The sequence below is a fragment of the Hylobates moloch genome, unplaced genomic scaffold, assembly GCF_009828535.3.
Source record: "Hylobates moloch isolate HMO894 unplaced genomic scaffold, HMol_V3 SCAFFOLD_6, whole genome shotgun sequence".
NCBI classification, from domain to species: domain Eukaryota; kingdom Metazoa; phylum Chordata; class Mammalia; order Primates; family Hylobatidae; genus Hylobates; species Hylobates moloch.
The window spans coordinates 12,789,800-12,806,411 of record NW_026652281.1 but is presented as its reverse complement, the minus strand read 5'-3'; the positions used below and the strand labels follow the sequence as shown (position 1 = coordinate 12,806,411).

Here is a 16,612-nt window from a genome sequence, read left to right as displayed (position 1 = left end):
AGCCAGAGTAGTTCATAAGTATGAACTGTTATGTTTTTATCTAGGCTGAAACTCTTTTCTGCCCGTGGGTTGTAAGAACTGTCAGTAGTCAATTTTGAAAACTCCTTTGCAGAGGAAGGTCTGCAATAAAGATAATTAGTACTATATCATTATCACAACTGATATTATTACTATGTGCCAGGTAATGATATTGGCTTTCATAATGATATAGTAATAATATCATTCTAACTATGCACATAGAATATTTTTCTTGCAATTAAGCATCCACAGCCCCCGTCAGAGAAGTACTATCATTATCCTCAACTTATCAATGAAGAAATAAAGCGTAGCCAGGTTAAAGAGTTTTCCCTGTGTTATGTAGCTAGCAAAGACAAGAGATGGAACTTCAGAGTCTCAGCCCAAAGACATTACACTATGCTGCTTCATCATACATGAATTGATGCAAGTCATTATCTATCTGTTGATACTCCTCTTTCTTTTTCTCTCATTTTATGTCTTCAGTTTATAAAGTAGTGGTTACTTTTCCCTCCCACAAGATCTCCAAGCATTCCCGCAAGGAGAATTGCCAGTATCAAAGTCTTCATTTCCTGTTCTGACAGGGTTGAACTTTAAAACGCCTTAAGGCAAGACAGGGGTGGTAGCTGGTAAAGAGAGAGAGAGAATATGTGTGTGTTTTGGGTGACTTCAATGGCCATTTCCTTCCAAGACCTTCTCCTAGTTCAAATTCAAGACTAATCAAGCATGGAGCTTCCACCGAATACCAAGCTAAACACTCATAAATCTTCACCATCTTATGAGAGAAAAAGAGGTACGGTTCCCACTTTACAGATGAGAAAAACCAAGGCCCAGAGACATGAAGGAAGCCCAATACTTACAACACAGGACTTGGGGAGCCTGATGCCTTAGTGGACATACCCAAAAAGGCAGGCAGGCTGGGCGCGGTGGCTCACGCCTGTAATCCCAGCACTTTGGGAGGCCAAGGCAGGCAGATCACCTAAGGTCGGGAGTTCAAGACCAGCCTGACCAACATGCAGAAACCCCATTCCTGCTAAAAATACAAAATTAGCCGGACATGGTGGCACATGCCTGTAATCCCAGCTACTCAGCAGGCTGAGGCAGGAGAACTGCTTGAACCCGTGAGGCGGAGGTTGCAGTGAGCCGAGATCACGCCATTGCACTTCGGCCTGGGCAACAACAGCAAAACTCTGTCTCAAAAAAAAAAAGGCAGGCAGCATAGGCAGGAAGGAATGGCCTTTCAGCCTCCCATGTGAGACCCCTCAAACCGGCCTTAGTCACCGTGGGGTCCTGCTCTCTGGCAAGAACCTTGGCTATTCTTTTTAAAAAGAAGTTTAATCTGGCATTTTGCTTCAAGTTTGTTATGAGCAAATAATTCTCTTCACAAATCATGTCTGAAGAGGAGAGAAGCCAAAACAAAATGACAAAAAACAAGCAACTTTTTAACCTTTCTTGATGAATTGAGTAATAGCCTAAGAAAACATCACCGATTTCAGTTAGCCTGTCTCACAAAACACGTAAGTACAACCCAGTCTAATCCTTAACTTCACGTGATCCTCTCAAGTGACTGAAAAGCTCCAAGGGGGTATATGTAATTCAACAAACCCCTACTAGCTAACAAGGCCCTGCAAAGCAGCTGAGCCTAGTTTCTTGCTGCCCGCCACGGACCAAGGTCATTCAACTTCAGCCCTTTTATGAATGGAAATCAGCTTTGTAAAGACTATTTGGCAGGCAGTGACCAGCAACAGACAACTCAATGACTGAGCTTTCTGAGTCATAAAATACTTTTGAAAGGGGGAGATCAAAGCATCCCTACCACCTATTGAAATCCAATTGCTTCCAAAGTTCTGCAAGAACCCAGGCTCTCTGGAGAATGCGTCACTGCAGTCGTAGTCTAAAAAAGGCCACCACTAAAAAAAGATACAATGGGGACATTAGGGCAGCCAGCCATGGGGGAGAAATGCCACTTACGGTTTAATTGTTGGGGACAAAGAAAAGAGAAACGAGGGGAAACCGAGTGACAAAATTGGATGATGCATCAGGAATTGAGGCTGGAGGGGGTTCTCATGGCAGCCTTGATCACGGTACATACTCCACTCAGAGCATCAGATGCAGTGCTAAGGCTGGATGGTAATCAGACACCGGGCAGAAGATCCAAGAGAAACAGCAAAGCAGTCCACTACTCTTGCCAGCTGGGCCTTCACAGAAGTTATTCATCAATGGTAAACTCACCCATGTATTACAAAGCTGGGCAGAAATGCAATATGACTGACAGTTTTTGCATGTCTTTTCAATCAATCTTCACATGAAGAATGGAGCTTGGTTTATAATTTCTTAAGCAAGGGGTGCATTTCCCCAACCGGAACACATGTCAGGTACAAGTAAAGAAAGTACAAATAATCTCAGACTTAGGAATTGCTCTTTTAGGGTGAACCGCAGAACGCTGGTACATGATGTTGATGGAAGTGTGGTTCAAAAACAGAAAGAGTGGGCCGGGCACGGTGGCTCACACCTGTAATTCCAGCACTTTGGGAGGTTGAGGCGGGCGGATCACCTGAGGTGAGGAGTTCAAGACCAGCCTGGCCAACATGGTGAAATGCCATCTCTACTAAAAATACCAAAAAGATTAGCCAGGCATGGTGGAGGATGCCTGTAATCCCAGCTGCTTGGAATCGCTTGAATCTGGGAGACAGAGGTTGCAGTGAGCCAAGATCGCTACACTCCAGCCTGGGCAACAGAGCGAGACTCCATATCAAAAACAAACAAAAAAAAGGGGGGGTTGGTGGGGAGAAGCGCTCAAATTAGTATGGAAATCCTACCTCTTGGCACTTCACAATGCATATTAGTGCATTAAAAGGTGTGAAATATGTTAAAGACGTTTGTTTAGCTTCCTTTAAACCTCTAAATTTTCCCTAACTTGTATGACCATAAAGCACTTATTCCTGGAGCATCTCTTAACAGTTAAAAATTAATACATAATATTATGGCATCTCTTTCGGGAACCATTGCATTGATGTTTTTCATGTCACCACCAAACTGTGAAGAGATGCTCCTTGGGGAAAAAAAAAAAATTCATTGACCAAAGAAGTTACAGAAACTCTAGGTATAAACAGAGTTAAACAGGTGTCTTTAATACAAGACATTTCTGACTTGTCAGTATACTAATATGCATTGTACAGCTCAGAGAGGTTGCATTTTGGCAATAACTTGACCAGCTCCCCACTTTTCTAAAACCATACTCTGTAAACTCCTTGTTTCAGGGTTGAGTCACAGCTTGGTTCACAATAAAAATAGCAATTTCCAGGTCTAAAAGTATTGCTTCATCCTCTGCCCTAGACTGTAAGCTCTACAACCTGGGTCTAACATCCACCTTGTTGGTAAGCTTCATCCACCATGCTCTCAACAGTGCCTGACACACCAGAGGATAATAGTTGTCGAATGAAAAGAGGATGGGCTGGGGTGTGGTGGCTCAAGCCTGGTAATCCCAGCACTTTGGGAGGCAGAGGCAGGAAGATTGCTTGATCCCAGAAGTTCGAGGCCAGCCTGGGCAACAGGGCAAAACCTCACCTCTACAAAAATTGGCTGGGTGTGGTGGTACATGCCTGTAGTCCCAGCTACTTTGGGGCCTGAGTTGGGAGGACTGCTTAAGCTTGGGAAGTTGAACCTCCAGTGAGCCATGAATATACCACTGTACTGAAGCCTAGATGACAAAGACCCTGTCTCTAAAAAAAAAAAAAAAAAACAATAAAAAATGATGAGTTAATGTGTCCTTCTAACAAGCTCCAAAAATACAAGCATTTTCACTAAGTAGTTCTCAGATATTCGTACGCATCAGAATCATCTAGAGAATTAAAAATACACTTTCCTGTGTCCAGCCTCCCTGAGCTTCTGTTGTAGACAAAGGAATTCACATTTCCAGCCCTTCAAGTGAAGCTAATCATAATTGATCACACTCTGATAATCATTGTCCTGACAAAAAGGATCACTAAGACAGACTATTTTTGAGCAGTAAAATTTCTTAGATCTCTTAGTACATAGGAAGAAACATGCAAGTTTGTTCTGTTGGAAGACAAAATTAAGAAATACAGGTAAAATTTTTAAGACTCTGGTTCAACAGCAAAATGAAGAGTCTCCACCAATGTCATGGCTTGCTGGATGTAATGACTTTCCCATCCCTGTGCTAGTCAGAGAGAGGCTGGATATAGCAGAAAGGACAGACATGGCAGATCACCATTAGATTAGGTTAATCTGTACCTCTGAGATTCTGGGACAAAGGCTGCAAATCCTGGTACTTCACAGATTATAAGGCCACCTGGTATAGAAGACAGGGGTCACTTTTTCTAGGTTGCATATATAGAAGCATTCAAAATTTTTAAAACAATCATCTCTAAACATAACAGTAGGCAGTATTTACTCAGGGAAGTGTGCAACTCGTTTCATGAATTATTCCAAGTAAGTAACAACTACCTCAATTCTGGAATAAAGTGAGACCTGTGAGTTGGCAGGGGAGATGTGTTCATTTTAAGAAATTATTACAAATATTTCAAACAGGTTAATTCTGAATTATTAAGGCAAATTCTCTGCTAGGAAAATTTTAGCTGGAGTATGTATGCATGCATGCCTGCTTATATGTATGTATCTACATATGTATTCACTATTATAACCATTCCACCATTTTTCACTTTCTTCGGGGACTTCTCTAGCAGTCAAGATAATGGCAGATTCCTATTAGTACTTGGTCAAATCATTTAAAGGTGACACTGCTTTCCTAATATACACTGCATGCACACTACAAAATTGCTACCACATCCGAAAGGATCCTAAGGCCAGTGGTCTGGCCCCATTCAGAGAAACGCGATATATAAACTTCAGGTGAAGAAGTTTCATCTCCCAGTCTCATTCATCTATTCTCAGTCTCTATACTAATAGAAAAAGAGTAGCTGTCTCTCCTGGCATGTTAACTCAATGAGTCTCTCCAACAAGCCTGTTAAAGGCTTGTTCCTTTTCTGAACTCTTGAATCATCTACGATTCTGAATCCGTTACTATAGTTGCTAATTAACTTTAGAGGAGTTATGAAGCCCTGATTAGCCAAAGAAGCTGAGCAATGTCTCTAAGAAAATGTAAACAAAAAAATGCCTTCAATTTCCTTAACCATCAGAACAATGCAAACTACACCCATAATGTGGTACTACTTCACACCTATCAATCAGAACAGCTAAAATGGAAAAATAGGCAATATCAAGTCTTCAGGAGGATTTGGAGCAACTGGAACTCTCATACACTGGGGATGAGAGTTTAAATTAGTACAATCACTTTGAAAAGCTGCTTGTCAGTACTCATTAAAGCTGAACATACACAGGTTGAGTACCCCAATCCAAAAATTTGAAATCTGAAATGCTCCAAAATCTGAAACTTTTGAGTACTGTTATGATACTCAAAGAAAATGCTTACTGGAGCATTTCAGATTTTTGCATTAGAGATGCTGAATCAGAATATATTCTGCAAATATTCCAAAATCCTCCCCAAATTGAAAATCCACAACACTTCTGGTCTCAAACATTTCAGATAAGGAATAACTCAATTTATACATACTCTATGACTCAACAACGTTATTCTTAGGCATGTGTCGAACAGAATGTGTCCATAAGTTCATCAAAATGCATATACAAGAATGTTCACTCATAACAGCCCCAAACTGCTGGTGGGGGTGTAAATTAGTTCAACCATTGTGGAAAGCAGTATGGCAATTTTTCAAAGAGCTAAAAGCAGAACTACCACTCAACCCAGCAATCCCATTACTAGGTATGAGAGGAACATAAACCATTCTACCATAAAGACACACGCATGTGAATGTTTATTGCTGCACTATTCACAATAGGAAAGACATAGAATCGACCTAAATGCCCATCAGTGACAGACTGGATAAAGAAAATGTGGTACATATACATCATGGAACACTATGGAGCCATAAAAATAAACGAGATCAGGTCTTTTGCAGGAACATGGATGGAGAGGAAGGCTATTATCATTAGCAAACTAACGCAGGAACAGAAACTCAAATTCCACGTTCTCACTTATAAGTGGGAGCTAAATGATGAGAACTCAGGAACACAAAGAAGCGAACAACAGACACTGGGGTCTACTTGGAGGTGGAGGGTGGGAGAAGAGAGGGGAACAGAAGAGATAACCATTGGGTATTGGGCTTAATATATGGGTGATGAAATAATCTGTACAACAAACCCTTCTGACATTAGTTCACCTACGTGACAAACCTTCACTTGTACCCCTGAACCTAAAAGTTTTTAAACAATGGACAAAAACATTGTGAAATCTTCATACAGAAAAATTTTGATTCTACTCATGTGAAATTTTGATAATATTAATCTATTACTATGAGATTATTAATTTGAGACAATTGATCAGACTTCCCATCACTCACAGAGTGAAGCCCTGAGAGTGCTAAACATGAGGAGGCTAAGTTTTGCCAAAAATAGAACACCTATAGAGCAATTATTCCCTGCCAGGAACTGCTATAGCACTTTCCACATAAGAAGTCACTGAATCCCCACTGCCCTGTAATGTAAACTCTTGTTATTCCCATCATAGAAATAAAGAAACTAAGGCATAGTTAACTCTACTTAACATACAGTTAAACAATTTGTCTAAGGTCCTACAAGTAAATGCTGGTTTGAGAATTAGAACCTGGGCAGACTGCTTTTAACTACTGGTATGTGGAATGGGATAGTTTAAGCCGCTATGGTGGGTTGTGTAAACTCCTCCTTTAGGATACTGGGATAGACAGAAGAAAGAGAAATACAGAGGGGAGGCTAAATAAAGAGTAGGAGATGTGCCACAACAAGACAAACAAACAAGATATACTCATGTGCACAAGATATAGTCATGTGTGCACACACAGGGCCATGTAACCATGTTGTAATATATAGGTCAATGGTGAGCCATGTTCATCATTTTAAACGAACCAAAGAAAGAATACCATGATTGTGGTTGTAATGAAAGGTTTTAGCTAAATTTCAGGCCATAATAGGGGGAAAAAATTAAAAAGTAACTGAAAGTTTCAACTAACAAGGAACATGGGAGTCCCCATTCACCTGCACCCAAGCCATCCCTCTTGCTTTGTGCCATGATGTACCATGTACATTACTCACTACAACCTCACTTGGGCTTTCTCACATTTTCCTTCTTCTGGCCATGCCAGAGCATAATCGCCATGTGTCTCAACACACACAAACTCTTCTGTCAATTCAAGACACTTCCCAATCACAACACAGAAGGAAATCCACTCAGAACAACATTTACCGCCTCATATATTTGATTGAATCCTGAGAAGAGTATCATTTACACTGATATTCTTGGCCTGGTGCTCAGCAGATGAGGATTACATAGGGAGGAAATAACACTTGTCCCAAATGCTTTTAAAAGGTTCTGCTTCCCTGGATGCCACATTTAATCCTGCCAGCCCAGAAACAGCACACATCACATTCTGAAAGGATGTCTTACGTGAGCAGGACACCAGCAACAGATTAGTTCAAAGAAGACAAAAGGCCTCCCTTCAGCAAAGTGAAGGTTGATCTTACCAGGGCTGCTGAACGCAATTTAGCATTGAAATACAGTTTTCCCATTTCAAAGCCATGTAGACGCATGCAGCTTGTTAGATTTATAGAATGCCTGGTCTCCCGGGACATTACAAAGCGAATGGCATCCATCAAGTTAATTTCCTTGGGGATCATCTCAAACATGGAGAATGAAAAGTCCCAGACCATTAAACATCAAAAGAATGTTCTAAATGGTAATTAAAGTTCTATTATATTTTCTTTTTCTGGGAGCAGATTAGATTAATTCAATTGAGAATATTAGAAGTATCAAGGCTGACAGTGTGAATGTGTGGAGTTGGCTGGAAGAGCACTTATGCTGCAGACATCTGTTCATTCAAGTTACACAAAACACGAACGAGGGAGCTCAACTCAGACTGGGGTGTACTTACCAAGCCAGCGCACGTAGACACAGCGACAGAGGAGGAGCTGTCATTTCTGATAAAGCCCTGATAGAAGCATTGCTGCACCTCGGGTTTCTGAGTCTCTGAAGCACCACCTTTTCCAAGTACCTGGACAATAAAATGACTGCTCAAAATCGCCGAGGGCTTAAGTTCTAAGTGCAGTTCCTGTCCAAATGCTGAAAATCGGTAGTGCAGGGAGCTTCTGGCATTCTGCGCCGATCGCTTTTTCCTGCCGTTGTGCAAAATGTCGTGTGAAATATATGACCCGGCTGAGTCTACTTCTACTGGCGTGACAAAGACGTAATCTGCAATGGGAAAAGTTTAGCTGTCAGCACCCAGAGCCCACAATTCCAAATGGTCACTTTCCAGCAAGCTGGCAAAGAGCAACACAACGCTCAAAGATATCTTTGTTCCTGTTTCCTTGCACCTAGATCAAATATAATTCAGAGGAGCACAGGAAGCAGAAGACCTGTCTCTACAACTAACTCTGCCACAGTCATTTCTACAGGTGCCCGAAAGCCAAGCACAATTTTGATGAATTTCATGGATGTCTATGGAAAAATGTAACACCTCTCATTGTCTGGAGAGAGATTTAGAACATTCTTTTGACGTTTAATGGTCTGGGCCTTTTATAATATTGGCCACAGAACCATTCATATAAATAAAATTTAATTTTTTGGAAGATAAAGTTAATAAACATAAAACTACAAAATCGGGAATTTTCCTTCAAGGAGGTTAATTTCTCTGTGCTTAAACTAAATCGGGAGCATTTTGGCAGAGGCAGAGTTTACATTTCAAGTCCTAACTCACAGTGTGGGGTAGCTTCAGATGATATTTCAGTTCATTAACAAGCAACAGCATTTTCATATTTCCAATATTATTTATGTGTGATAAGAAAACTCTGGCACTTGTATCACTCTTAGCATTTTACTGTGAGCTTTCACAGGGATGATCCCATTTAATTGTAAGCATAAAATACAGTGCATGCATAAAAATGCCTCAAAACTGTCAGAACCCTCCTATATAGTCTGATGTATAAAATTGCTCAGGCATGTTGGTGGGGGAGTGGCAGATCAGGGGACACCTGGAAAGGCATGTTTAAAAATACCTTTACCATTGCTCCCTAGAGCAGCACTAATTGCTGACTGTTCCAAAGAGGGGGAGCTAAAATACAATTTGCTATTTGAAAAGCAAAGCCAGCACACTGTTTTCTTTCAGCAAACATTGAAGCTGAAAAGCATCATCCCACAAAATGATTTGGAATATGCCCTCTGCGCATTAAAAAACAGTCTGCATTTCCACTTTCGAGGCATAGAATGGGAAACCACTTTGGAAAGTGTTTAGAAAGATGTTGAATAATGATGATGCATGTTTGAGTCACTTGGGTCCCCAGTTACTGGAGGAAGAAAAGGAAGAGAAATTTCTCTTTTCCCTAAACAGTCAACAACCTTCCCCCTCCTCCAATAAAAAAACAACTAAGGAATAGTGGAGCCCCTGTAGCTAGCAAAGATCAACGAGTGATGGCCTAATTAGGCTCACATTAAAAAAGAATTCTCCTTAATAGACAATAATTTTCTTCTGTTTATGAACCTTCTGTGACTTATTCCTTGGGCAGCTTTCATTTTTATATTCTTTATGTCCTCCCACTCCTGTTTTTCTTCTTGACTCCCTCCTTTAACTAAAAATGCTGTATAATTGACACACATATCTTACAATAATGGGGGGGAAAAGTTTTTCCCTTCTCTTAACCTTGAAAATCTGAGCCAGACATACAATATTTTTCTTCTCTTAAAAATCTGATATATTGCTTTAAAGGGATGTGGCTCTTAATTATGTACAAGTTCTTAGAGAAACTCTACCTTCTCCTTCTGTCAAACTAAAACTTAATTATGAAAAAGGTTCCTGACATATGCAGGAAGTTTGTTTCTCACCTTCTTGTGCCAAATCATCTGAAACTCTGCCTGCTCTTACTTGGAAGGCTCTGTAGGAACGTTATCCAGCCAGCCTTCTATGGAACCAGACATCAAGCGGCCCCTGACACCTGCTACCAGCTTGTTTCCAAGGGGAGAATAACAGGCTGTTGGTTACATTCAGTCCTTGACGGAAGAAGGGCAGTCAGTGTCCCCTGTAAAGAGTGATCTCTGATTGATCACTTCAGGAGCTGAGTAAGGGTGAGGTCCTTACAAGGTGGTGGCTGGGTCGGACGTGGCCTCCAGCCATCTGATGCTGATATAAGAATGAGGGGGTGGTTTTAGAAACTGCAGCCTGTTTGGACAAAAGGTGAATCCCTTCTCCACGACTCCATCCTGCCCCACTCCCCATTCCCCTAACAAGAAAAGGAGATAACCTTGCAAAATTAAAAATTACAGAATTCTAAAGAATCCAGGTTAAACTGTAAGGTTTTGCTAGACACCTTGCGTCAGGAATCAGCTGTTCTCCTGTAGCTGATGGGAAACCACACAAGGATTTCCCTCTGGGCTCCACTGGAAAGTTAATAAATGACCGAAGTGAGGGATTTTCTGGAAGTTTGTGGCTGGGGAACGTCAGAAAAGACAGATAAAGGACTCAGAGACCTCAAGTCACCTGCTTTCCTCTCTCTAAAAGCAGCCTTGGGCATCCGTAAAACAAGGGAAGCAGAAAGGAAAGAAAAAGAGATAGAAAAGGAACAGAAGTGGAGAGAAAAATGAGGAAAGATGGAGCGAGGAAAGACGCTCGCATTCTTTCATCTCCCACTAAGAATTAGCTTCCCCCATCAAGAGTTAGGAGAGGGAGGAAATAAGTAATTCCTTAGTTAATGTCCACTTCCCTTCGAATTTCTCACTGCAGTTAAGATTTTTTTTTTCTTGTTCTTCTTAACAAGCCACCTGTGAAGGAGGGAGAGTATTTGCTTTTATGTGACTTGCAGCTCGGGGCATTGATTCTTTTGATAAGTCCAGTCCTTGCCAACCTTCCCCCCTCTCCAAACAGGAACCATTTCCAAGACAACGCACACCTGCCAGGTTAGGGGGTGCGCTTTTTCATCTTATCTGTCTTTGGGGGAAGGAAGGGACAAAGTGCTGCGAAAGGCCCTTCTTGGGGGTAGGGGACAGATACGAACCATCATTTAAGCCGCTGGCGCCGCTGGTGCTGTCACTGGCTAAGGCCGCGGCGACCGACGCACAGCAGAGGCAGCACAGCTGGAGCGCCTGTAAGAGAAAAGGTGACATCGCGCGTGAGGGGCGCGGCGGGGCTGGCGTCGGGCGCCCCCTGCCACCCGCTCTCGGAGCTCCGCTCGGCGGCACCTGCCTTGGCCACGCGCCCCAGTCCCGCCGGGCCCCTCGGCGGGCCCGAACCCGCAGCCGGGAGGGCACACGCGAGCAGGAGGGCGCACTCCATGGTCAGGTGGGGACGCGGCGGCTGCGGGTGGCCAGACGCGGCAGGCGGAGCGCACGGGCGGCGTGCATTCTTTCCGCGGCCCCGGAGCTCGGCGCCCCAGGTGCGGCTCCAGGTGAGAGCCGCCGCGGTTCACATCGCAGCGGGGGCGCGCTGGGACCTCCTCTCCTCCGGCCGCCTGCGCGCCCTCCCTTCTCCCGGCGCGGGCCTGCCGAGCTGCAGTTTGCCGCACCCCAGAGGGTGCGGGGGGCTCCCTAGGCCAGGACTGGAGCGCAAACGGCTGGGAGACTCTGTCGGTGTCTGCCCGCCCGTCTGTGCGTCTGTCTGTGTCGGTGTGAGCGTCTGAGGCTACCGGGAAGGCAGCGCCAGCTGGCTCCCCCAGCGCGCCGGAGTCGAGCGCCCGCCTCTCCACCGCGCAGTGATTGGCGACCAGCGGCTCCCGGGCTCGTCCGAGCCCCCGGGCTGGTGCAAGGGCGTGGGATTCCCGGCTCCAGCTCCGAGGGAGGGGGCGAAAGGGGCGGGGAGGCTGGGTGGGAGTGATGGGGAGGGAGGGACCGACCGCCGTGAGAAGGAGGGGAGCGCCCAGGGTCAGGCTTGGAAAACGTAATTTAAGCCCACTGGGAGATGAGTTCAGGAGAGGAAAGGCTCAGGTGAGTGGCGCGACTTTTTCGCTGCCGGTGCAGACTTCTTATTTTCAACTCTTCTGGCAAAGAGTCAAGATAGCATCCTCAACACCTCCTAAGTGCTGGGAGCTATCCCCTGCTGTATGGCATTTGCCTCAGGCCCTACCTTTTTCAGGTGGGAATTATTAATTCCTTGATGAAGATGAGGAAAAGGAGGCTCAGATGCGCACAAGATAACCTAGCTTCCCAGAGTCAGCAAATCTGAGGCAGCCGGGAGGACCAGAACAATGAGCCTGTCACTGTCTGCAGCACGTAAAAACTCATGGCACGCGGGGGCCTCCCTCTTCTCTTCTCCCGGATCTCTCTCTCTCTCTCTCCTCCATGTGACCGTGCTTCCCACTCTTCGAGATTGAATCTTGGCCCCAGATACCCAAACCCACAGAAATCAATTATAACAAACAGCGCACGCCATCACCAGGGATGTGCATCCAGTTTGCTGTGTGCCTGTTCATTTACTCAAGACATTTATTTGATCCTTTGATCCCTGTTTGCAGAGGTAAACAAAATACATTCTCGCGGGCCAGTGGAAACGAATCTGATTGGATAGCTCGACAACAGTAATAGAAACAAAATGAACACAAATACTAAAAAGGAAAAGAATAGTCTCCTAAATTAGATGGCAGCAGAATCTAATTTAGATGGGGGGGATAAGATGTGTGTGTACGCATATATATATACATATATATACATACACACACACTATATATATATACACACATACATACACGTGCAAGGCATCTGTTAGGAGCTGACACTTAAAATAAGGCCAGAGAGAGTGGATCGGTTTTATAAGGGAAGATGGGAGTAGGATCTTGAGTGTTAGGACAGGCGGCACAGCATAAGTGAAGGTCTCAACGTAGTTAAGTGATTGCCACGTGAAAAGTGTTACAGGCCAGAGGAAGAAGCAAACACAGCAGTTGCTGGGTCAGCTGGACCTTGTAAGCTGGGGCGAAGCATGTTGGAAACCATTAGATTTAAATGAGTGTGGGTTTGTGTATGTGTAGGAGGCAACATCATGTCCAATAATAAAAAAATGTGAATCATTTTTTGAGCGAGTGTAGGGATTGGACGCGCTGAGGCAGGGCCAGAGAGAAAGAAACCAGGCAGCTGTGGCTGGCATGAAGGGGCACAATGACAGTGTCTTGCTTGAACCAGGGTAGTGGTAGTGGAGGTAGGTGTATTACTCTGCTCAGTCCTGTGGGTACTGAAGTAATTAACATGAGGTCCATGTCCAGCCTCGATTAAGTGATAGCTCAATACACATAGTCGGTTTTATGGAATGCAGCTGGGAAGAGGTAAACCCAGGCTGTAGCAGCAGAGAAGGTGATGTGTCTGCGTCAGGAACATGAAGCTAGGCCTCACAGAACATCAGGGCTAAACAAATCCCTTGGGTTTCCCTACTTAATCTGTTTAAGCTCTGTGGCCCCTGTTTTATAATCTGTAAAATAGGAATCAACATGCTACATCAAAAGGATAGCCTGAGGGGTAAGTGAATATATTTTTCGAAGCACATTAGAAGTGGACTTCAAGAAGTGATGGTGTATTTCTGTTATTCCATACATCCTGTGTCAAACTTGAATGTACATCAAAATCACCTGTAATGCTAGCTTAAAAATGCAGATTTCCAGGCCATGAAGCACTGTGATTCTGACTCCATGGGTTTGGCATAGGATCCAAGGGTGCATTTGTAGTAAGCACTTGTGCGTGATTCAGACACAGGTGACTTAAGTGCTTTATATGATTCCATGAAGAACTGGACACAAGAGGAAGCTGGACATCAAAGACATGCCGTGAAACACTGCTGGAGGTCACGTCACCAAGCAATGGACTGAATAAAACAGGAGAATGGGATTGACAGCACTGTCAGCGACATCATCAGGTGAACACTGACGGAAACTGGAGGGTGAAGGGCTTGTCCACACTCAGCTAAAAATAACCATGGCCCTGATTTTTGTCTCTCCATTATGATACATTTGCATGAAATGTCCATATTTTTCTGGTCCTCCTCTTTTAGGGCTAATAATATAGGTTGCTTGCCATGGTCAGGGCTGCAGTCTTGGAGAATAACCCTTAACTATGCTCTATGCTCAATTGTGGAGTTTGTCAACCTCAGCAGTACTGCGATTTGGGCTGGATAATCATTTGTGGTAGGGGCTATCATCCTGTGCATTATAAACATAGGATGTTTAGCAACATCTCTGGCCTCTACTCCACTAAGTGCCAGTAGCAGCCCCCAAAAGTCAACAAAATGTTGTGAGATTTCTAAATGTTTCCTGGTGGGTAAAATTCCCCTAGGCGAGAACCTGGATAAATAGTACAGATTCCCAGTCCTATTCTGTGCCATTTTTTGTTGAGTGCCCATTTTTTTTGAGAGACTAGAGGGCACCTCTTGAACCTAATGTAAGTGGTTTATCCTTAACTGATTTTACAGCTCTTCTTCCATACCCCAGTCAATCTTTGCTCTCCACAGATTCAAGTCCTCCATGATTGGGCACAGAAACTGAGACTCAATTCTTGCATAGTTCTAGACCTAGAAGATAAAAACTTGCAGTTCCATTCATTTGTAGATGTCTAGTCTCTTTTTTAGGGCTGATAAATACTTGCAAAGCCATAACTTCTGGGATGATTTTATCTGTAGTTTTCCAGGAACTGGCCCTGCAATATGTATAAATTGTCTCTAGATGGTGACAGAGAATCATGAGCCCATGCTCCAGTCTTGGAATTGTCAACTGCAAAGTAGCTTTTAAGTTACTTGGGAATGTCAGTTTTACCTGATTTTAAAATGATAAATCTAGGACACTACAATGGCTATCTGAAGTTTGTAATAAACCAGTGGGGATATGGGGGGCAGAGCTCATCGCTGATGTGTTGTATTCTGTCAGACGTAGCCCAGAATATGCCATGTAACAGACATTCATAAATGTTTGTAAGAGGGGCAGCGGGAGAGAGGGAGGGAGGAACGGGGGTGGGGGGAAATCTGAGATAGAGAGATCACACTGTTTCACTCTTAACCACGAAAAATATTCCTCCTTTCTCTTCCTTTAAAATCAATGATACAGCTCTAGGCATTGGTTTTCTTTTTCTACTGACATAAGTTTTTTTTTTTTTTTTTTTGCTGAATAACATTAAGATACGTGCCTCCTCCTAGACATATCAAAAAATAAATGGCAAATCACGTTGCTTACTCACTTTCCTTTGTCCCTGGATTCACAAAGGTGCAAACATCCTTTCCATGGAAAGTAAGAAACATGTACTGCCTCTCCCGGTGCAGCTGACTTTCTGTGCTATGACTGACTGACTCCTTATTTGCTCCTTTCCTTTTCCGTCAGCCAGTAGAGGGAAATTCTTCCTCCTCTAGCTGCTCAAAGCTGCATCAAACAGTGGGCTGGGTTTTACTGAACGGGTGTCCGGTACTTTCCTATAGAAAACATTTTGATGTCCAAAGAGACAGATGTCTATAGTCACACATCTAAACCTAGAAGAGGGTAAAATAGAACACAAGGCTTAACTTATTTCAACACAGTAGCCAAAAGGAAAAGAGAGAGATGGAAATGGATTTACCTCCTTGAAGGCCTAAGACCTAAGGGCTACTTTCTGGTCAGTGTCTCAGAAATGCAGTCCTGTTAGCAACCCAGACCTCAAAAACAATGGGGAGAAGGAGAGAGAGGAGGTGAAAAAGAACAGAGCAGCCGGTCCTAACTGTTTTCCTCCTAGAGATAACCATCCAGAAAGATAAAGAGTTTATTTTGCCACACAGAGAATGAAATTCAAACAAGTGACAGGCAACAAACTTCTATTTACTTGTTACCAACAGTACAGGAAGCAAACCCCTTAGTTTCAATAGTTTTGTAAATAGATACGTCATCACACACAGTTTAGCAATTACCAACTGTTCTCCTTCACCTGCTATTTATTCTTCTACTTAACTTTCTGAGGACGTTGGTATCCATTTCTTCCCTTTAAAACCTGTGCTTGTCTGACTTATCTATATGATAAGGTTCTCTCTGTTCATCTCATTTTCTCTGTTTCTTCGTACTCTGACTGCATGTGCTTGCTTTCCTTGGTCTATTTTTAGTCCTTTCCCAAGCCCTACTATTAAAAGTAGCATGCTTGCCAGAGGCCGAAGAGGTAGAATTAGAACTAGACTACTAATTTCCACAAGCGAACTGGAGGCCAAGTTCTGACCTCTCTGCCCAGTGAAGAGTGGAATATATTCTTTGTAAAAGCTCTGGAAAATATCAGGCTGCCTAAGAAGGGCAAATAACTTTTGTTTACATGGGGTATTTTCTCCTTTTCCACTATCATGAGCCCATCACGAACAAGCTCAGACGTCTGCCCCAACGATTCTCAAACTCTCATCTCTAACACCATCTTGGCCCCACTAAGCCTTTCTCCTGGAACAGCAAGGATTGGGAACTACTGCTAATCAAGAACACCCAAAACATGGTTAGAAATATACATTCTTGGGCATCCCTATAAGTACTTCCATTAAGTGGGTCAGGATTTCTGATATAACTAAATATTATC

At 43.4% G+C, this 16,612-nt stretch overlaps 1 protein-coding gene across 2 annotated transcripts in view; it reads right to left on the bottom strand.

The window, feature by feature from the left end:
• ADAMTS18 (ADAM metallopeptidase with thrombospondin type 1 motif 18) overlaps positions 1-11,405 on the bottom strand; it is a 151,673-nt gene extending 140,268 nt beyond the window's left edge. Inside the window, exons 1-3 of one of the 2 annotated variants that reach the window (XM_058440643.1) lie at positions 11,316-11,405; positions 11,128-11,215; positions 8,019-8,335 (exon numbers count right to left, since the gene is read on the bottom strand). In XM_058440643.1, the coding sequence (XP_058296626.1) occupies positions 8,019-8,335; positions 11,128-11,215; positions 11,316-11,405 (495 nt within the window). Of the gene's footprint in view, positions 1-8,018; positions 8,336-11,127; positions 11,216-11,315 lie in introns of those variants that run through there. The other variant, XM_032156372.2, reaches the window with a different exon arrangement.
• Between the last annotated feature and the right edge of the window lie 5,207 nt (positions 11,406-16,612).